Raw genomic sequence first — 22,111 nt, 5'->3', positions numbered from 1 at the left:
ATATAACATATTGAATGGAAGATGTCGAGTGCGAATATATATATCCAATTCTTGGCATATTGAATGGAAGATGTCGAGTGCGAATATATATATCCAATTCTTAGCATATTGAATGGAAGATGTCGAGTGCGTCGTACCAGTTCTCCACCCTTAGAATACATAGGGAGAGAGAGAGAGACAGAGAGACAGAGAGAGATGGATTTATTGGCGTTGATACTATGTGCTTACCTCGTTTTGGTTTTACTCCAAGGTCTTCGTTTTCTCAAGAAAAAGGCCAGCACGAGTCCCTCCAATCTCCCACCCGGTCCACCACCTCTTCCTGTGATCAGTAACCTCCTTGAGCTCAGTGATCTTCTGCACAAGTCCCTCGCCAAGCTCGCTCGCACTTATGGCCCCATCCTCAAGCTCCGGCTCAAATCCATAACCACTGTAGTCGTCTCGTCACCGATTGTCCCCAAAGAAATCCTCCAAGTCCACGACATGTCTTTCTCGAACCGCATGGTCCCCAACACGCTAACTACATTCAAGCAAGACGAGCTCGGTTTGCCCTGGGCGCCCATCTCGCCTCTATGGAGAAATTTAAGGAGAGTATGCAACCTACACATATTCACCAACAATAAGCTTCACTCGACTCAACATTTGCGCCTTAAGAAAGTGCAAGAACTTCTTGCCCACGTCAAGATAAGCACTCAAGTCGGCAATGCAGTGGACATCAGTGAAGCGGCTTTCAGGACAAGCCTTAACTTCTTGTTCAACACCATTTTCTCCTTGGATTTAGCAGACCCTTCTTCTGTTTCTACCACCGAGTTCAAGAAGATCGTTTCTCGTATTATGGTCGAGGCCGGAAAACCTAACATCGCAGATTACTTTCCGGTGCTAAGGAAGATTGACCCGTAAGGTTCAAGGCGTCAAATGAAGCTGTATTTCGGGCAAATGTTGGATCTATCCGAGGGATTGATACAAAAAAGGCTGCAGATGAGGGCAGCATCGGATTATGCTAGGAAGGATGATGTTTTGGATACACTAATTGATATATGTGAAGATGAGAATGAGGACATGGAGATCTTTCAAATCAAGCACTTATTTTTGGTATGTTTGGTAATTTCTCTCCATAGTCTTAAATAACTATTGATCTTTTACTGGCTTAGTCCCCATCATTAATGTTAAAGTAGGTGTTTAACTGACTAATATGCCAAATACTTATACTACTGGAATAGAAGGAGGAAAAAGTGCATCAAAAGTCCTAAGCATTATCTATAAATTGAGTCTTAAACCAATCAATTGGTATAATTAAGTTCTAAATCTTCTCAAAACAAATCAATTTTAACTCATTTTGGTGAAAAGTACCAAAAGTTGTTTATGCAAAATCCTTAAATTGCACTTTTTGATATAATAACGAAATTTGATTATTTTTTTTCATTAAAAGTTTGGGAAAATACCACCAAAAATCCCAAACTATGCCATTTGTGACAAATTTACCAAGAACTTTTTTTTGTGATACGAAAAACCCCAAACTATGTCACTTGCGATAAATTTATCCTAAACTTTTTTTTGTGATACAAAAAATCCCAAACTATGCCACTTGTGACACATTTACCTCACAATACTTTGGCCCAAAGACATTTTCGCCTTTTTCCTTTTTCTTTTTTTTTCTTTTTTTTCCTTTCTTCACTCTTCCCTCCGCCAATGGCGGAGGGAAGAGTGAAGAAAGGAAAAAAAAACATAAAAGGAAAAAGATGAAAATGTCCTTGGGCCAAAGTATTGTGGGGTAAATGTGTCACAAATGACATAATTTAAAGTTTTTCGTGTCACAAAAAAATTGTTCAAGGTAAATTTATCACAAGTGATATAGTTTGGGATTTTTCGTGTCACAAAAAAAAGTTCAGGGTAAATTTATCATAAGTGGCATAGTTTGAAATTTTTTGTGATATTTTTCGTAAAAGTTTTGACCTTTTTTTTTGACGTATTAAAAGTTTTAACTCATTAAAAGTCTAGGCTTAGATTGCACCAGTAAATAGATTTAGGGGTTGCACATTTCAATTGATATTTCATAATTGATGGTTTTTTGTGAAAGGAATTTAGCACTTATGGTACAATCATTGTTGCGGAAGTCAAGCGATCGAGCAATAAATTTGACAGAATAAGAAAATAAATCGGATATCGGATTTACGTGGTTCGGTTGTAGTGACCTACGTCCACGGAGAAAGCAGCACGAAATTCCACTATAGATCAAGCAATACAACAGATATTACAACCACACTCGAGTCACTCAAACACTCTCAGTGTTTCCCAAGCTCTAATTACACCCAATAACTCACGCAATGTTTAGCCCCATAATTTCTCACGAAATAATCTCTCAATCTCGGAAGGAATTATACACAAATTCTTACCACAAGAATTTAATCGGTTTCAACACTAACTTCATGGATGTAATTCACGAATTCCCTCTGCACGTCTTCGCACACCAAGCACTCGCAAGCCAGCGGCGCTTCAAGAAGTCTCCTTCATCAACAATAGCGCATCAAGACGTCTTCTGCTTGCGGCCAAGTTCAAGAATTATATATATATATATATATATATATATATATATATATATATATGTATGTATGCCCAATAAGTGAACGTAGAGTGGCCGACTCCAGCTTGGAAAGGGATTCCATGCGGTCAACAAGTCCAAGTTTGGACTTTCCTATTTCGTCTTTCTTTGGCAGACCGTGGATCCCACTAGAATTAGGAAAGAATAAAATATTCTTTCTATTTTCCTTTTCTTTTGTTTGCTGCCAACTCTTGCATATTAGGAAAGCAAATTTCCAATATTTACTTTTGCTCGATTTTGGACTGTCCGTAAATTATCAATTCGAAATATTTAGATTTTCGTTTCGAGCTCAAACTCGAGATATATTTTAACAATCTCCACCTTGACTCGACATTTGAGCCAAGTAATAATCACTTTGTCAGAATTTCGCTACTACTCTCTCACAGCCCCAATGGGCTCAACCGCCACAAACGTCTTTCAAGCCTAAGCTGCGCTTGAACTTCGCCATAACCGTGGACCTCATCAGAATACCAATTCCACATGCACCTTTAATTGCTCCACAAGAATTTTCCGACACAACCTCCTTAACCGCAGATAAAGCAAAACCATCGTTGTATCCATATCTATTCGGAGATCGAATACTCACCTTGTCAATATCAACAGTTACAGCAACTGTTGGCTCAATAGGCTTCACCTCGCTATAAGCACCATCTGTGTCGATTACTTCGTTAGTACTCGCTACCTCAAGAGTTTCTGGTTACAACTCCACCTCAAGCTGAACATCGTTCAGATCCGTGTGAACACTGCTACTAACACTCCTAGTCAGAAGTACTAGAGACTCGTCAAATGTAACTTCTCTGCTGACAACAGGTGAATTTAATTCCGGGCACCACAACTTATAGCTCCGCTCACCTTGTGCATAACCTAGGAACATGCACTTCATTGCCCTATTGCCCTTCCATCGAGTTTACCATCACTAACTCGAATATAACATGGACAACCAAATATTCTAAGAACAGAATAATTAGCAACGTTACCTGACCACACTTCTTCGGGAGTCCGACATCCAATCGTAATCGATGGGGATCTATTCTTCATGTAGCTCGTCGTACTAAGCGCATCCGCCATGAATCTCCTAGCCATACCAGCACTAGAGAGCATTTTATGAGCCATCTCTAGTAATGTTCTGCTCATCAACTCTGCAACTTGTTGTGGTTCATTGGCATTAGTGCGGTGTCTCACTATGCCTTCCTTCATGCAGAATTCGTTTAACAGTTTCGAGCAAAACTCTATACTACTGTCAGTCCGCACATGCTTGATCGTTTTACCAGTCTCCTTTTCGATCAAAGCTTTCAACTGCCTGATCTTGATAATAGCATCAAACTTGTGCCTTAGCACAAATACCAAAGTCTTCCTCTAGTAGTCATCAATAACTGTTAGCATAAATCTGACACTCTTCCTCAAAGGAAATCACGACAAACTGCGAACATCCAAGTGAATCAATTCTGTAATTTCCATGGTTTCTCTAACAACCGCACTAAAATGCACTTTCCGCCGTTGATCTAAATCACAACACCTACATACATTCAGTTCGTTAGCCACATAACCACATAGCAAATTTCTTTCACTTAAAACCTTCAGGCTTCTCTCGTTAATGTGCCCCAAACGCATATGCCACAATTCAGACTCTCGAACAGATGCATCCGATGTCTCCGCAGTGAATTCCATCACTGTCTCACCTTGAAACTCATATAGGCCACTATACTTGATTCCTTTCATTTTCACTAAGGCACCTTGAATAACCTTCAAAATTCCACATTCTGAAGTATACCAACACCCAACTGAATCCAGGGCACTTAAGGAAATCAGATTTTTCTTCAACTTTGGAACATGTCTCACTCTAGTCAATGTCCTCACAATACCATCATGCAATCTAATTCTGACATCACCAACACCTATAAGTTCGCATTCAGCCTTGTTCTCCAACTGCACTTTGCTACTATCCATGCACTGATAAGTAGTAAACCAGTTCCTGTTTGGTGTCTCATGAAAAGAACAACCAGAATCCATAATCCATCCGTCAAACGACGAATAATCAGTGACAGACAAGACAAAATCAGCACTATCCAAATTACTGACTATTATAGCTGCAACATCATCTGCAGAATCAACTCTAATTCCCTTACCCATCTCGTTCTTCAGCTTAAGGCAATCCCTTCTAAGATGCCCCCTCTTGCCACAGCTCCAATAGACGACATCACCAGTCCTAAACTGACTTCGTCTATTCGAGTTCATACTGCTCCTGCTAGCACGTGTACCAGTTCTTTCTCTATTTTCACCTACTAAAGTAGCAAATACATGTTCGCTAGATTTTCTTCTATGGATGTCCTCACTCAGAATTAAATTTTGAACACCATCAAACGTCAAACTTATTGACCCAGAGGAATTACTTAGAGCAGTAACAGTAGTATTCCAGCTATCAGGCAATAAGGATAATAGAATCAAAGCACGTACCTCATTTTCAAAGTCAATATCAACTGAACTCAATTGACTGATAATCACATTGAATTCATTAACATGATCAGCAACTGATGCACCTTCGCTCATCTTCAAGTTAAACAGACGTCGCATCAAATAGACCTTGTTGATCGCAAATGGCTTCTCATACATGTCCGATAGGGCTTTCATCAAACCCGCAGTGATCTTCTCATTTACGATGTTAAATGCGACGTTACGAGCCAACGTTAGCCGAATAACACCCAAAGCTCGTCTATCCAGCAATTCCCAATCAGCTTGCTTCATCGTTTCTGGCTTCTCCCCACACAAGGACAAGTGCGGTTTCATCTGATATAGATGATCATCAATCTGCATTTTCCAGAAACCAAAGTCCTTCCCATCAAATCTGTCAATTTTCACTTTTCCTTCTTCTATCGCCATCAATTCGCTTCAACTCAGCCAAGCCAGGCTCTGATACCAATTGTTGCGGAAGCCAAGCGATCGGATAATAAATTTGATAGAATAAGAAAATAAATCGGACACCGGATTTACGTAGTTTGGTTGTAGTGACCTACGTCCACGGGGAGAGTAGCACGAAATTCCACTATAGATCAAGCGATATAACGGAAATTACAACCACACTCGAGTCACTCAAACACTCTAAGTGTTTCCCAAGCCCTAATTACACCCAATAACTCACGTAGTGTTTAGCTCCATAATTCCTCACGAAATAATCTCTCAATCTCGGAAGGAATTATACACAAATTCTTACCACAAGAATTTAATCGGTTTCAACACTAACTTCATGGATGTAATTCGCGAATTTCCTCTGCACGTCTTCGCACAACAAGCACTCGCAAGCCAGCGGTGCTTCAAGAAGTCTCCTTCATCAATAATAGCGCATCAAGATGTCTTCTGCTTGCGGCCAAGTTCAAGAATATATATATATGTATGCCCAAGAAGTGAACGTACAGTGGCCGACTCCAGCTTGGAAAGGGATTCCATGCGGTCAACAAATCAAGGACTTTCCTATTTCGTCTTTCTTTGGCAGACTGTGACTCCCACTAGAATTAGGAAAGAATAAAATATTCTTTCTATTTTCCTTTTCTTTTGTTTGCTGCCAACTCTTGCATATTAGGAAAGCAAATTTTCAATATTTCCTTTTGCTCGATTTCGTTCGTCCGTAAATTATCAATTCGAAATATTTAGATTTTCGTTTCGGGCTCAAACTCGAGATATATTTTAATACATTTTATATTTTTTTTAAGGTTAATACCATCAAAAACCCCAAACTATGCCACTTGTGATACATTTACCCCAAATTTTTTTTTGTGACACAAAAAATCCAAACTATGTCAATTATGATACATTTACCTTAAATTTTTTTTGTGATACCAAAAATCCAAAATTATGCACTTTGTAACACATCTATCCACCGTTACAATTCCGTCCAAAATCACTGTTTATCATCTTCTCCAAGAAAAAATTGCACTGTTCATCGTTTTCGAAGCTACTGTTCATTGCCTTCTCGCTCGGCCAAAGCTCTTCCGGAAGAGAAACACGGTGAAAGAAGTTTTCCATCCCGCATGTTTGAGGGATATGGAATGGCATATTTCGTATACTTGACAGGTGCATTCACATGCGGCGTTAGGGTGAGAGCAGCCTCGTGGACGTATTTTCGGAGATCTCACATCATCGGGGAGCACATGGACTTTCTGGCAGGGGGTTTTGGAGGGGTGTGTGTCCCTTGGGCGCGATCCCGTCACTTGGAAAGCTTACATCTCTTGTTTGGTGGGTCTTGTCGTGAGCTTTGCGCCGGCGTGGGTTCGAGAAGTGAAGCATGAGACGCTGGGGAGATTGGCCCGTGGGTTGTGGGGATGGCACGAATGCGAGCTGGCACTCTCTCTTCTTAAAAGAGGTGGATTTGCAACCAGGGGGCCTCTGACGGAGTTTTTCAGTGTAATTGACTGAGGCGCTCTCTAATTTGTTGAAACGTTGGTTAAAGAGTTGTGAATGTGCCTTGCATTTGTTCTACATCCAAGAGTGTCCTTCCGAGCCCAATTTCACCTTGGCTTGGGTCATATTCACTTACTGTTCTTCGAGCTCGAGCGGAGCGGCCATGGCCAAGCTTCGAGCACGAGTGGAGAGGCCATGGCCAAGCTTCAAGCTCGAGTGGCCACCATGGTCGGCAACTATGACGAAGCTCCCGGAGGTCCGGGCAACAATGGGCAGTGACAGACGAGCTTCGGAAGAGCTTCAGTCGAGCGAGAAGGCGATGAACAGTAACTTCGAAGACGATGAACAGTGTAATTTTTTTTTGGAGAAGACGATAAACGGTGATTTTAGACGGAATTGTAACGGAAGGTAGATGTGTTACAAAATGCATAATTTGGGATTTTTGATGTCACAAAAAAAAGTTTGGGGTAAATGTGTCACAATAAGCATAGTTTGGGGTTTTTGATGTCACAAAAAAATGTTTGAGGTAAATGTGTCACAAGTGACATAGTTTGAGATTTTTGATGATATTAACCTTTTTTTTTTAATCTTAAAGTTCAGGTTGTATTTTAGCAGTCTTCTTGATTGTACCAATAGTTTTAGGAGTTGGCACTTGTATAATATTCGCCGGCGACCTCCACCGGCCTCAGGAGAGGAAGAGAGAAAAAGAAAAAAAAAAGAAAAAAAAAAGAAAATGAAAGTAAAAAAGTATATTTAATTTTTTAAACTAAAATATCTATTTTTCAACGCCGGAATAATCACCAACTAGCCAAAAATTCTTATTTGAGATGATTTATTCACTTCAATTTCTTATTTGATACTAACAAGACACTTTAAATTTTTATTTGAGATAAAATTTATTTCAAATATTTATTTGAAAAAAATAATGAGATTTGATGTTTTTATTTTTAAAAAAATTTAAATTCTAAGATTTCATCGCATTTACTTTTATGAATAATTGCATAACTTATGAAACGCTTTTATTTGACAAGACTTTTTTGTAAGCGAGCGCTGTCGGAACGGGAGCGGTCCAGAAAGGGCCATGTGCTCAGTCCCCGTCCGCTTGTTGCAAAAGTTGACCGAAAATGGGCGGCAACTGTAGAGTCATTGACCATATAGAAAAAAGTTAAAGTTAACCTCTGCCATCTAGAAAGTTAAAGTTACGAAAAATTAGGCCAAAAAAGTCCATGCGCATCCGATGACGTCATTGACAGTGACAATTTAAAATCTTTTTATTTGAATTAATATCACGAAAAATTATAAATTAGTATATTTGTGACAATTTTATCTCGAACTATTTTTTTGACCAAAAAAAACCCAATACTATTACACCTGTGACAAATTTATCCCGAATTATTTTTTTATCACCAAAAACTCCAAACTGGAACACTTGTGACAATTTTACTCCAAACTGGTACACTTGTGATAATTTTACCTCGAACTAATTTTTTAACCACTAAAAACCCTAAACTGATACACTTGTGATAAATTTATGATCTGTTAGTGTCCGTTAAATTGGAGTAATATTACGAAAAATCACAAATTGGTAAATTTATGACGAATAGAGGGGTAACTCCAAACCGGTACACCTGTCAATTACTACGTATCATTAAACTGAGCAATTTGAAAATGAAATTTAACGAAAACTAACGGAGGGTAAATTTATCACAGGTGTACTAGTTTGAGGTTTTTGGTGGTCAAAAAATTAAGTAAAATTATCACAGTAAAATTAGGTAAAATTACCACATGTAAAATTAAATACACCTGTCAATTACCACGTGTCATAAACCTTAGCAATTTGACAGGAAAATTTAATAAAAATTAACGAAGAGTAAATTTGTCATAGGTGTACCAGTTTGGAGTTTTTGATTGTCAAAAAATTAGGTAAAAATATAACAGATGTATCAGTTTGGAATTTTTTATGGTCAAAAAAATAGTTCAGGGTAAAATTGTCATAGATGTACCAGTTTGGAATTTTTTGTAGTCAAAAAAATAGTTTGAGAAAAATTTATCACAATTGTACCAGTTTGGGATTTTTCGTGGTATTAACCCTTTCTTTTATGTTCTTTTGGCCAAACAACGAAAATTGACACGTAACACGGATATTGAGTTCAACAAAAAGGATGAAAAAAAAATCACCTCAATAGTCCGAAAAAAAATTATTATCACGAAAAATTCTAAATTAGTACACATGTGACAAATTTACCTTTAAATTAATTTTTTGACCATAAAAAATTCCAAACTGGTACACCTGTGACAAATTTATCTTCCGTTAATTTCAGTTAAATTTCCGTCAAATTTTGTAGTTGATGGGTGTACTATTTTAGGATTTTATCCCTCCATTTGTCACGGGTTTACCAATTTATGATTTTTAGTGGTATTAATCCAATTTATTGGAGAGTAAGTCACAGGTATACTAGTTTGAAGTTTTTAGTAGTCAAATAATTAGTTTGAAATAAATTTGTCACAAGTGTAACAGTTTGAGATTTTTGGTGGTACTAATCCAAAAAAAAAAATAGATCCATCGAAAAATAGGTTCTCGAGTGATGACTGATTACAACTCTTCGATTTTTTTATTTGCAACTTTTATAAAAAAAATTTGTCGTAGTACATAAAATCTTAAAATTTAACTATTAATGCATGAAATTTTTTCTGTCCGACTACGTTCCCAACAATCCTCGGAATCTTAGGTTATAAATGATAGTTTAGAAAAGTCGGAATCTTGGTTAAATGGTACTTAACAAAAGTCCAATACCATTTGATCATTCCTAGTTGTTTAGTTTACTTTTCTTTTCGGCTTCTTCTCAGCTGACTTAGCATATGAGGCCCCCATTAATTCCACGCGTATCTCGAAGCTAAATGTAAACGCCCTAGATGCCGCCTACTTTGGCATAAAAGTACAACGAGAACGGACCCAAAGAACTTTCCCATTGTAATGCCATGCCGAGTCACACTATCTCTCTTTGAATCCTTACGTATATTTGTTGGATAATTATAGGGTGCGGAGAGGTCCTGCCATCGACCCTTTTGACTATTATGTAAGGGGTTTGCACTCGTTATGGAATGTTTAATTGAATTAATATTACAGAAAAACTCAAATTAGTACATTTATGATAATTTTATCCTCCGTTAATTTCTATTAAATTTTATCGTTAAATTATTGAATTGAATGACACGTGGCAGTTGACAGGTGTACCAGTTGGGAGTTTTACCCTCCGTTTGTTACCAGTTTATGATTTTTCGTAATATTAATCCAATTTAATGGAAACTGACAAAGGGTAAATTTATCATAAATGCATCAATTTAGGTTTTTGGTGGTCAAAAATTAGTTTGGATTAAATTTGTCACAAGTGTACCAATTTAGGGTTTTTTATGGTCAAAAAATTAGTTTTTGATAAATTTGTCACAAGTGTACCGGTTTGAAATTTTTGATGATAAAAAAATTAGTTACAGATGTATTGATTTGGGGTTTTTTATGGTATCAACCCTTAGTTTTAAAAACAAGCTTAAGTTGGTCATAAATGGGTTACTTAATAATTTATTTGGTATTAAATGGTTTTAAATGGGTTATCTAACTATCTTAAGTGAGTCATAAACAATTTTTCTGATTTTTTAAAAATTGTGATTTTTTATAATTTCTTTTTTTCTTTTTTCTTTTTCTTTTTTCTTTTACGAAATCCGGTGAGAGCCGGCAGGACCCTTGCTGACACTAGGCGAGGTGAGAGGTGGCGAGAGTCGCCAGCCACAAGGCAAGGGCCGCGAATTGTTTTGAAAATTTTGAATTTTTTAATAATTATTTTATTTTATTTTATTTTATTTCTTTTTCCTTTTCCTTATTTCTCTGCCAAGACTAGCCGGCGACGGCCATAGGTGAGATCAAGCCTTGAGCTCGCCAGGATCTAGCCGATCGCTGCCAGTCATTGGTGATCGCCGGCTATTACCGGTCGTTGGTTGTCACCGATTGCTGGAGGAAGAAGGCAATCTCGCCAGATTTCTAGAAAGAAAAATGAAAAAAAATTTTATAAGTTTTTAAAATTGGATTAAATATGGAAATGTTTTAGTCATATGGGTCGGGTATAAGTAGAGGTGAGCATGATGGACCGTCCGAACCGGGACCGGACTGGACCGGACCGGACCAACCGGTTTGGTCCGGTTCTTGAGAGTATCGGTCCGGTTCCCGGTTCCTAAAAGTGGAACCGATTTCCGGACGGTCCGGTTCCCGGTTCTAGAGTGGGAACCGGACCGGACCGGACCAGATCGGACCGATAAATATATATTTATTTACTTTTTAAATTTTTTGAAAAAAAAAGAAAGCCTAATCTATTCCCTCTTACCTTTACCAATTTTTTTAAGGATTGGTTCCATTGGAAAATGGAATTGGTTCCATTGGAACGTGATTGGTTCCATTTGAAAATAGAAAAATAAATACATTTATTTATTTAAAATAGAAAGCCTAATTTAAAAGTACGTGATCGGTTCCATTGGAACCGGTCCACGGTCCTAGGACTAGCCGGTCCGGTCCTCGGTCCTAGAAAATGGGAACCGGTCCTCTCGGTCCGGTTCCCGGTTCTTGGGTAGGACCGGACCGGACCGGGAACCGCTCACTCCTAGGTATAAGTCGAGAAATTTGTATAGCAATAATTAGGTCATAAACAAGTTATATGGGTCAATTTGGATCGAACTATTTATTACCTGACTCAAACCCAATTCAACTCAATCATTTGACAGGTCTATATAATGCGAATCTTTTCAAGTTGAAATGAATTACATGTTCACGAAATAAGTTATCAAAAAGCATCAGGTGAATTTTTTTTAATAAGAAAAATGATGTTATTTCATGGTATACCAAGGTACGGAGATTAAATTGAGACAATCAGTTTGTGTCATAAAATCACGACATAAACCACAAATTTTACCACTATCTAAAGGAGGGTCTGAACGCGCGCTAATTATCAAATGTCCCGGCCACGTTTCCCTATTTTTTCCATCAAATGGATAACAAGTGGTCATGTGCTCCATCTGAGGATTGAATAGATTTTGCTTTCAGGATTAGGATCATCTTCATTTTCCTCGTTAAGAAGTCGCCATGCAAACTAGAAAGATCAACTGATGAGATTCGAGGAGCTACTTACTTTCTCTATAAAACATTTATAAATAGGCTATATTTTCCTCTATCTCGCCAATCATATCTTTGATTGGTTGATTATGAGTTATAAAGTTACCCACAAACAAACTTAATGAAATTTAGATGTAAGTGTCGGCCATGTGTGTAACTCGTCAATTAAATAGAATGGTTGGAAAAAATCATGATCCAATACAAATTTTCACTTGGTTGGATTGGAAATTCAATTTGAGCCATTGTTTATAGTTGCTACATTTTCAATTATGCGAAGGCATGTGGTCCATTGAATTCTTTAAAGATGATGCTGCATGAGTTTTTTGAACTAAACTCCTGAAAAGAGTTACTTTTGCAATTTGGACCAAATGTTGCAAAAAGTAGCCTTTTGGATCATTTGCTGTTGTAACATTTCATTGCTTGCAAATATAAATTTTTTTATTGACAAAAAAGTGGAGAGCGGCAATCAGCATAAATAACCCTCTGATTGTAATCATGACGGTCCGCAATGAGCTGTATTTACTACTACATCCAGAACTTAAGATCTAAGGTTGACAAACTTGTCAGAAGTCACGAAGTTTCTTCATATGCTATAGTAAATGCTCAAGACATAGACTGTCACGAGGTTGTTTCAAGATACAAATCAAAATTTGACTCTATGGTGTTAGAATATTTAAATATTTTACCACACATTCATATAATAATTTAAAATTTTAAACAGTTGGCAATAGTCTCACAAAATTTCACGTGGTATCAGAGTAGGAAATCTTGAGTTTAATTCTTTCATACCTCCGTTTGCCTCCTCAATGACATATTTCCATGCTTAGGCTTATACCAAATTACATGTTAAAATATTTAATTATTAAACGAAGTTTTTATCTAATATCTTTAATTTTTAGAATAGTTCGCACTACTTCCACAAAATCTCACATGTGAAAGTTATGTTCACACGATGTAGCAATTGAATTGCAATGAATAAAGACATTCACATAATAATAAAGCTAATAAAAATTTCTAAAGATAATATCAACTGTAGTTTATAACTTATATTATTGACCAAAAAAAACTTATATTGTATAATTTGTATTCGTATTTGAGAAGAAATTAAGCTTAAAAATATTGTATGCGAAATTTTCATTCCAGGAAAGAAAGTATAAGTTGAATATCACCTCAACGTGGGATTACTTGTTGAAGATGAAGAAGAAAAGACAAATTACGTAATGGGGGAAGAAGATACAGCAACACTATTTGTTGTAATAAAAAAAACAATAAATCCTAGAAAGCGATAACAAAAATAAACAAGAGGTGAGGTATAGCTAACCGAATTTCCTTAAGGCGATTACTTCCTACCAACAGTGCTAAGCGGCTTCACGAACTATGTCTCCCAAAAGACAATACCTCAAACCAGTTTGAGTTAACACTATGCAAATAGGATTCTGTCAAACACTTATTGAAACCATTACACCTAGAGAAATTTCAAGTGAGGAGATGTAGATTTTTTTTGGTGATGCTTTAAATGAAGAATTTCAACTCTATTTATAAAGTTTTAGGATTCATGTATAGAAGCAATACATGAACTATGAATTATATATATACAAGAATACAGGAGATATATGAATTAAATAGATACAAGAATCTAAGAAATACATGAACTCGAGAGATACATGAATTAAGTAGATACACGAATCCAAAAGACACATGAATTCAAGAGATACATGAATTAAGTAGATACACAAATCCAAGAGATACATGAACTGAAGAGCCGTATTTTGTTTTTGGTCACATTCGTTGATTCATTAACCCTTCATAATTACAACATTACTTAAATGAACTTTATGATTTTACTACGGTTTTATTTTCTATGAGTTGTATAGTTCACTTTTGATTTCGATCTTCTGATATAGCACGGAGTTGAGGTTGGAAATTGAATAAGGACTTTTGTGAGAAGAACCTAGTACTATCGAAATTAATCTAATCGAAAGGATCCGAAATCTCAAATGTCTTCTTTTTTTTTTCCCAATACTTCACCAATCAATTTAAGGGCTTTGGAATTGCTATGGATACTCCATTTCCTTCATCGCACCAAAAGAAAAATCTCAAGTTTGACATCATTTGATCCTCACCATTAGGAAAAGGAAAAATGATATAAATAGTCCCTGAATTTTGACCCAATATGCAATGTGGTGCATGAACTTTGACCAAATGTGTAATGTGATGCATGAACTTTGTCCTTGAACTTTTGGTACATGTTCAATTTAGTCTATGAACTATTTGAGATATTCAACGCGGTTTTTCAATTATTTCAAAATCAAAGACTACATTGAATATGTTTATATATTTTGCGGACTACATTGAGCATGTACAAAAAATCCAAGAATCACATTAAATAAATTAAAATTTCGGGGATCACAAAATTCATGGTCCATTTTTATCATTGTCTCTTACTAGAAAGGTTGAGAGAAGCGCATGTTCGAACCATTATCTACTGTGCATTTGCCTATCGCATTTTTTTTTCTTTCCCCCTTTTCTAGACGCGTGAGAATTTTAATTTAATTTTTTTTGGCACATTCCTATGTTCAGCGTGTCCACATCTGAAAAGAAAAGGACACGGACGACAACAAATCTGGACAAATATCTCCAGCTGAATTTTCTTGGTATTTGACCTTTCGAAATTGGAGATTTTTCTCCAGAGAAAACGATGTCCAAGGTTCTGTTTACATTTAAGCAACAGTGGCAAATAACATTTTTTTGTTTCAAAATATAAATTATTTCTTAAATTTGAAAACATTACATGTGATTTTACATGTCTAACATTTGGGTATTGTGAAAGTTTCAATAATTTTGAATTTAAAAGTGTCATAATGTACGGATCGCAACATTTATATAGTAAATATGAAAAATTCACCAAAATCAACCACCATGGCGAGATATTGTAGCCCCATCAATTGGCCAATTTATTTGACTTATATTTTGGTATGGGAAGCCCATCCGCCCATAGTTATAAGATAGCAAAACTGAAAGGCAGCCAATCCAATTAGTATAAGAATCTGCCGGCACGGACAACACTCTCTTGGTCAAATGTGTGATGTACGGAAAAGAAGAAAATTTTAAAAAAACTATTAAATATATCCTTCCAGCATAAATTCAAGGATTTATTTAGACACTAAAATTAAAAACCAAATATATTGATTCTATTTTTAACCTGTTTATTGAGTAAATTTGTCACGGGATCAATACACCTGAAATATTTCAAAGTAAACTCGCGCGATCGCCACCTCAAGCGAGAATTATTAGTTTTAGTTTTTATGCTAAAAGAAAAAGGTTTCGATAACACTGAACACTTCATTGTCAATTGGGTGGAGCCAAAATTGACAATAAATCTCAACCTTTTAGAGGATTTTTTAATTTTATCCCGATATTTTTGTCCTATCATAACAATATCCAACCTTTCAAATTTGTGTCAAATTATCCCAAATCCTTTAGCACCATATTCGAGAGAGAATATTCCGTTAGGTTCGTTCTTGAATTTCATTTTTTTCCCCGACTTCATTTTGTTATTTGTTAAAAAAAATTCATCTTTCAAATTGAAGACTACTTACCAGCAATTTTTATTCAAATAATATTTTGAATTAGTTTGGTAAATAAAAAAAGGGAAAGTACCACCAAAAACCCCAAACTATGTCACTTGTAACAAATTTATCATGAACTTTTTTTTGTGACGCGAAAAATCCCAAACTATGCCACCCGTGATACATTTACCCCATAATACTTTGGGCCATGGGCATTTTCATCTTTTTCCTTTTTCTTCTTTTTTTCTTTTTTTCTTCACCGAATCCGGCGAGGGCAACCCTCGCCGACGTCGGGCGACCCTCGCCGGTGTCGAGCAAGAGTCGCCCTCACTTGGGGGGGCGAGGGCAGCCTCGCTCGACGCCGGCGAGAGTCGCCCTCGTCGGATCCGGTGAAGGCAGCCCTCGCCGGCGGAGGGAAGAGAGAAAAAAAGAAAAAAAAGAAAAAAAGGAAAAGGAAAAAGACGAAAATGCCTATGGGCCAAAGTATTGTGGGGTAAATGTGTCACATGTGGCATAATTTGAGATTTTTCGTATTACAAAAAAAGTTCGGGGTAAATTTATCACAAGTGGCATAGTTTGAGATTTTTCGTGTCACGAAAAAAGGTTCAAGGTAAATTTGTCACAAATGACATAATTTGGGATTTTTTGTGATATTTTTCCTAAAAAAAATAAAGACTAGGTTTTCTTAAAGAAAATATGGCCTTAATAGGAATTTTTGTAAATACATATTGCTAACAAAACGCAAAAAGGGAAGTAATGATAATTCGATATGATCTCAAGACGATTTTCCTCCGAACTTTCCTCTCAAAAGTTAGGCTTATAAATATATAGGTATATAGACACCGAACCTCCATCACAACCCCACAAAAAGACAGTTTTACATCAAGAAAACGCAGGAAGGAATGAAGCCATTGGCCTCTCTTCCTACCCTCTTTGCTCTCCTCCTCTTCATCCTCGCATCTCTCCATCTCCCTCCTTCATGGGCAGCCTCGGACTCGGCGTACGACACCTTCCTCCGGTGCCTCACGAACCGCACTCAACCGTCGGACCACGTCTCCGACATCGTGTACTCGCAGGCCAACTCCTCCTTCGCCAGCGTCCTCGTGTCCTACATCCGTAACCGCCGCTTCAACTCGTCGTCGGCGCGGAAGCCGCTCGTCATCGTGACGCCCACGCGGGAACCCCACGTGCAGGCCGCCGTCCTGTGCTCCAAGGAGCTCGGCGTCCACCTGAAGATCCGCAGCGGGGGGCACGATTACGAGGGCATATCGTACGTCTCCGACGATGCCTTCTTCATCCTCGACATGTTCAACCTCCGGTCGATCGACGTGGACGTCCAGGGAGAGACGGCGTGGGTCCAGGCCGGCGCGACTCTGGGAGAGCTGTACTACCGGATTTGGGAGAAGAGCAAGGTCCACGGCTTCCCTGCCGGAGTTTGTCAAACTGTCGGCGTCGGAGGCCACCTGAGCGGCGGCGGGTACGGCAACATGCTGCGGAAGTACGGCCTGTCGGTCGACAACATCCTCGACGCGAGGATGGTGGACGTCGAGGGGCGGATTCTCGATAGAAAAGCCATGGGAGAGGATTTGTTCTGGGCGATCATCGGGGGAGGTGGGGCGAGCTTCGGAGTCGTTCTGGCTTATCAGATTAAGTTAGTCCCGGTCCCGGAGAAGGTCACGGTCTTCCGCGTCGAGAAGACGCTCGATCAGCAGGCAACAGATCTCGTGTACAAATGGCAATCCGTGGCTCCGAGCACTGACCACGGCCTATTCATGAGGCTTCTATTGCAGCCAGTCACTTCCAAGACCCAAAAGGGGCAGAAAACGATAAGGGCCTCAGTGGTTGCATTGTTCCTGGGAAATTCAGATCAGCTCGTGGCAATTACCGACAAGGAGTTACCCGAAATGGGGTTAAAGAAAGAGAATTGCACGGAGTTGAGTTGGATCCAGTCAGTTCTCTGGTGGGACGGCTTCGACAGCGGCAGCATCCCGGCCCCGGAGACCTTGCTGAGCCGAGTCGATAGCACCAACTTCCTCAAGAGGAAATCGGACTACGTCCAAACTCCGATCTCTAAGGCTAATCTCGAGTTGCTCTGGAAGAAGATGATCGAACTGGGGAAAGTGGGGTTCGTGTTCAATCCATACGGGGGACGGATGAGCGAGATCCCGGCGTCGGCGACCCCGTTCCCGCACCGGGCAGGGAATCTGTTCAAGATTCAGTACTCCATCAATTGGAGCGAGGACGACCCGGAACTGGAGAAGAATTACTTGGAGCAAGCCAGGAGTCTGCACAGTTTCATGACTCCATTCGTGTCAAAGAAACCAAGGAGTGCATACTTGAACTACAGAGACCTGGACATTGGGACTAGCACCAATGGCAAGAACAGCTACGAGGAAGGGCGAGTTTACGGGGTCAGTTACTTCAATGACAATTTCGAGAGGTTGGTCAAAGTGAAAACTGCGGCTGATCCCACCAACTTCTTCAGGAACGAGCAGAGCATCCCTCCTCTGCCCAAATAAAGAGCGAATCTTTTTCTTTTCTCATCGATTGATTTAGCTAGCCGTTCTTGATGAATGGCGATTGCTCCAATAAGATAGTATTTTTATTCTCGTTGGTAATAAAATGATTACTTTGCATCGACCGACATCAGCGTACTGTTTCACGTCCTTTTATTTGGAGACGGTGCTTGTGAAATGCTAGGATAAGCGGTGGTGTCGGATGGATGGACCACATGGAATTGGAAGAAAGTGTGGACAACTATGATGGGCGCTGACCAAGCTATGAGAACAGAAACGCATCGCGGCCGTTGATCATGTGAGAACCACATGGGCGGCCTGCATAATTGACAGTCACGATAGACTCAAGTTCAAACAGGTGTGTACGCAGCGTACGCGGTCCCCCTTGGCACTCGAGTTTTAGGATTGAAATGTCCAAAACATAATTATTGATGAAAATGGTAAAGTAGGATTGGCAAGAACGGCAATAAAGGCTTATGGAAAAGTAATGTGCTTGAATTTCATTTGTGCTTTCCGCTGTGTAAAAGGAAGCTTTGAATAAAAATGGAATTTTTTCTTATAAATTGATACATGAAAGAGAAGTATCTTTATGAATTGACTATTACATTTTACATCTTGCCATTCAAACACTATGACCTTTTCTAATCTAAAACGCTTAAAACACTCACAAAATGAATATATCGACACACAAGTTGAGATATGATGTATGGGTGAAAATTGAAATTTCAATAATAATTTACTGTTTCAGCAGGAAGGCTAATAAGTGCGTTTTGCTTCTGTTTTTTTTTTTTCCCTAATGAGAAGTTCAAACAAACAGGCTCAAAGAAATTGAGGGATTGCAACTTTAAAGGCTATATGAAAAAATGATTAAATTTTTCTTTGTGTGAAACGCTTTGGAGACTTCTTAAGATCTATGGATGGGAATTATGAGAGGTTTTATGTTGACAGGACGTTGAATGTAAACTCTGTTGGATTGATCATTTAGGCAATTCTCCACTTCTTCTAGTTATTATTTACACAAATTGTTTCTTGTCATATGAAAAAGGATAAGACATATTATACTAGTTTTTGGAATAGGTGGGTTGCATGTGGGTTGGTCATATCGCAATTTTAGTGGAAAATTCTTTATATGAATGGAAACATTAGTACTAGTTTTTGGTCAGTATTCACTACAAAAAAACAAGGGTTTTGCCACGAAAAATTTGGCAAAATTCGTGGCAAAACGAATTTCCAACGAAATTAGCGACGAACAAAAAATTGTCGGTAATTCGTCGTCGCAAATTTTTGTGACAAAAAAATTCAATTTTCGTTGGTAATTTGCGACGAACAAATTTCGTCGCAAAATTCGTGGCAAAATTCGTGGCTAAATTCGTTGCTAAATTCGTTGCAAAATTCGTCGCTAATTATTCGTTGCAAAAATCGTGGCAAAATTTGTCGGTAATTATTCGTGGCAAAATTCGTGGCAAAACGAATTTCCGACGAATTAGCAACGAAAAAAAATTCGTCGATAATTCGGCATCGGAAATTTTTGCGACAAAAAATTTAAATTTTTCGTTGGTAAATTGCGACGAAAACAAATTCGTGGCAAAATTCGTAGATAAATTCGTGACTAAATCCGTTGTAAAATTCGTTGCAAAATTCGTCGCTAATTATTCATTGCAAAAATCGTGGCAACTCTAATTATTCGTGGCAAAATGAATTTCCCACAAAATTAGCGACGAACAAAAAAATTCGTGGCAAATTTTTTTTCGCAAATTTTGGCGACGAAAAATTTGAATTTTCGTTGGTAATTTGCGACAAAAATCAATTCGTGGCTAAATTCGTGGCAAAGTTCGTTGCAAAATTCGTGGCAAAATTCATCGCTAATTACTTGTTGTAAAAATCGTGGCTAAATTCGTCGCTAATTATTCGTGGCAAAATTCGTGGCACAACGAATTCCCCACGAAATTAGGGACAAAAAAAAATTCGTCGCGTCGCGAATTTTTGCAATAAAAAATTTCAATTTTCGTTGGTAATTTGCGACGAAAACAAAAGTCGTGGCTAAATTCGTGGCAATTAAAAGGTTATTTTGCCAAAGAATCTTCTTTGAACTTCTTAACGGTTTCCAAAGAACCCGGATACACTCAAATCACTTCTTTAGATTTTCCTTTTACATAATCACTGTTGTAAGCCTAGACCATACAATGGCAATCAAACTTCAGAAAGCTTCCATGATTATTCAAACAGGGAATTGGAGCATTTTCAACTCTTTGATATCTAGAAGGTATACGGAGTTGATACAAACATGAGAAACAGGTGCCTTGGGCGGGGTTTACCTTCAGAAGATGGAGGTGCCTTGAACCAAGTGATGTTCAAAAGTTCATAATCAACCACCAGCGCAGGGCTTAGACGAACCCGATGTAAAGAGAGGGAAGAGTTGGTTGCATATACATCACTAGCTGAGAAACTCAATCCCGTTTGCGGAGTAATATCCACTGATATATTTAATCTTGTAAAGCTGAGCATATAAAAATTTATCAACTGTATTTGAGAAACTTGCAAGCCCAGCTGAGAAGCAAATTCTTGGAGAAAAACATTCCCATCACGATTTTGAGATACATTTAGCAGCAGAAGGTCAAGCTTTATGGGATAAACACAATGGCGACCTTCGCTGCCCCGTTTTAGCACCATGTTGGGTTGGCAACAATCTGTCAAAAGCAGGGGTGAATGAACATGATAATGTCAATTAGCTCACAATGATAAAAGTCTGAATAGAAGAAGAGAAGGCAAAGAGGACCGGTTGCCAATTTATTTTGTTTACCCCAACATCACTTCGATGCCATATTGTAATAAAACAATCAACGACTACTCTAGCATCTTTCCAATCGTTATCATTTATCAAACCCACCTTTGAGAGAGACAATTACTAGATAGCGATAGGAGAGTGCATCGAGGATGCAACGTACTTGAGACATTACGTGACAGCGGTGGCTCAGCCAATGTGGCTGGAACTGTAGCAGGACTGGATTGAGTTGGGGCAATATCAGCCAGGCTGGCACTTGGAGGCACCAAGCTGCTCCTCTTCATTGATGGCTTGGACAAGCGTGAACTTGTTGGGGGGTGACCAGAAGTTATCAAGGGGTCATAATGAGGTGAATGATCTGGCGACAAAACAAGTGCAGGTGCAGCCTGAGGAGAGATATGTCTCCGCCATTGTCCGTGTGGTAACTTCTTTGGAGGGGAAAGATCAGGAATAGCAGGAGTGCTCACGGTGGCACTCGGAGATATTGGTGATGCTTGAACAGAATTGTAGTTTGAATCAGCAGATATGATGAAAATAACATGACAGGAGATGACGATCAGTTTCAGCAACAACCGTTAGACATCAATCCTTTTTCCTGCAATTTGAGAACCAAGAGAAGTCAAATTTAACAAAATCCAACGCAATAATCATGGAAATAACCTGTGGCTAATTCGCTACACGATCGTGTTAACTCTTTTCTTTTTCTGGAACAAATTATAGATAACCTGACTCTGGAATGTGTCAGATAGTATTTGCCAACAAGTGACTGACAAAGTGATACTACACCCACATGTCTCTCATTCATTAGGCATTTTTGAAGGCATTTATTAAATATTGATTCAACACCTGAATGGTCGACCATTGAGCTCAGTGTTCAACAGAATGTTGTTTGTCCAATATAGCCAGTGGAGGACACCAACAACAAATGAAGCTTGTCTTGGATCTACTGGAAACCATAAGGCTTTTCTAGTCCTACAGAGTGAGCATAGCAAGTTGTAAAGGCGTCTTAGGTTAGTGATCAAAGATCACAAGCTCATTGAGTCAATACTTGAGAGCTCAAAATGGGTATAAGTAAATGCTACAGCTTACCCAACTTATGGG

The 22,111-nt window shown here is 38.4% G+C and overlaps 3 protein-coding genes across 3 annotated transcripts; 2 read left to right on the top strand and 1 right to left on the bottom strand.

The window, feature by feature from the left end:
* The first annotated feature begins 195 nt into the window (after positions 1–195).
* Positions 196–897, top strand: LOC115687128 (geraniol 8-hydroxylase-like). The gene has a single exon (XM_056319587.1). The coding sequence runs from the start codon at positions 196–198 to the stop codon at positions 895–897; it is 702 nt and encodes a 233-aa protein (XP_056175562.1).
* A 15,656-nt stretch (positions 898–16,553) lies between these two features.
* Positions 16,554–18,356, top strand: LOC130140372 (berberine bridge enzyme-like 19). The gene has a single exon (XM_056319545.1). The coding sequence runs from the start codon at positions 16,615–16,617 to the stop codon at positions 18,229–18,231; it is 1,617 nt and encodes a 538-aa protein (XP_056175520.1). The 5' UTR covers positions 16,554–16,614; the 3' UTR covers positions 18,232–18,356.
* Positions 18,357–20,385: 2,029 nt separating this feature from the next.
* On the bottom strand, positions 20,386–21,580 carry LOC115667375 (uncharacterized). The gene is made up of 3 exons (XM_056319586.1): positions 21,174–21,580; positions 20,544–20,915; positions 20,386–20,399 (listed from the first exon to the last, which is right to left on the bottom strand). The coding sequence occupies exons 1-3, from the start codon at positions 21,292–21,294 to the stop codon at positions 20,386–20,388; spliced, it is 507 nt and encodes a 168-aa protein (XP_056175561.1). The 5' UTR covers positions 21,295–21,580.
* Between the last annotated feature and the right edge of the window lie 531 nt (positions 21,581–22,111).

This window comes from Syzygium oleosum, unplaced genomic scaffold, assembly GCF_021117445.2.
Source record: "Syzygium oleosum isolate NSW1041296 unplaced genomic scaffold, Sole_v2.1 Sole_v2.18, whole genome shotgun sequence".
NCBI lineage: Eukaryota > Viridiplantae > Streptophyta > Magnoliopsida > Myrtales > Myrtaceae > Syzygium > Syzygium oleosum.
Note: the sequence above shows the minus strand (reverse complement) of the source record. Positions and strands in the feature narration are given on the sequence as shown.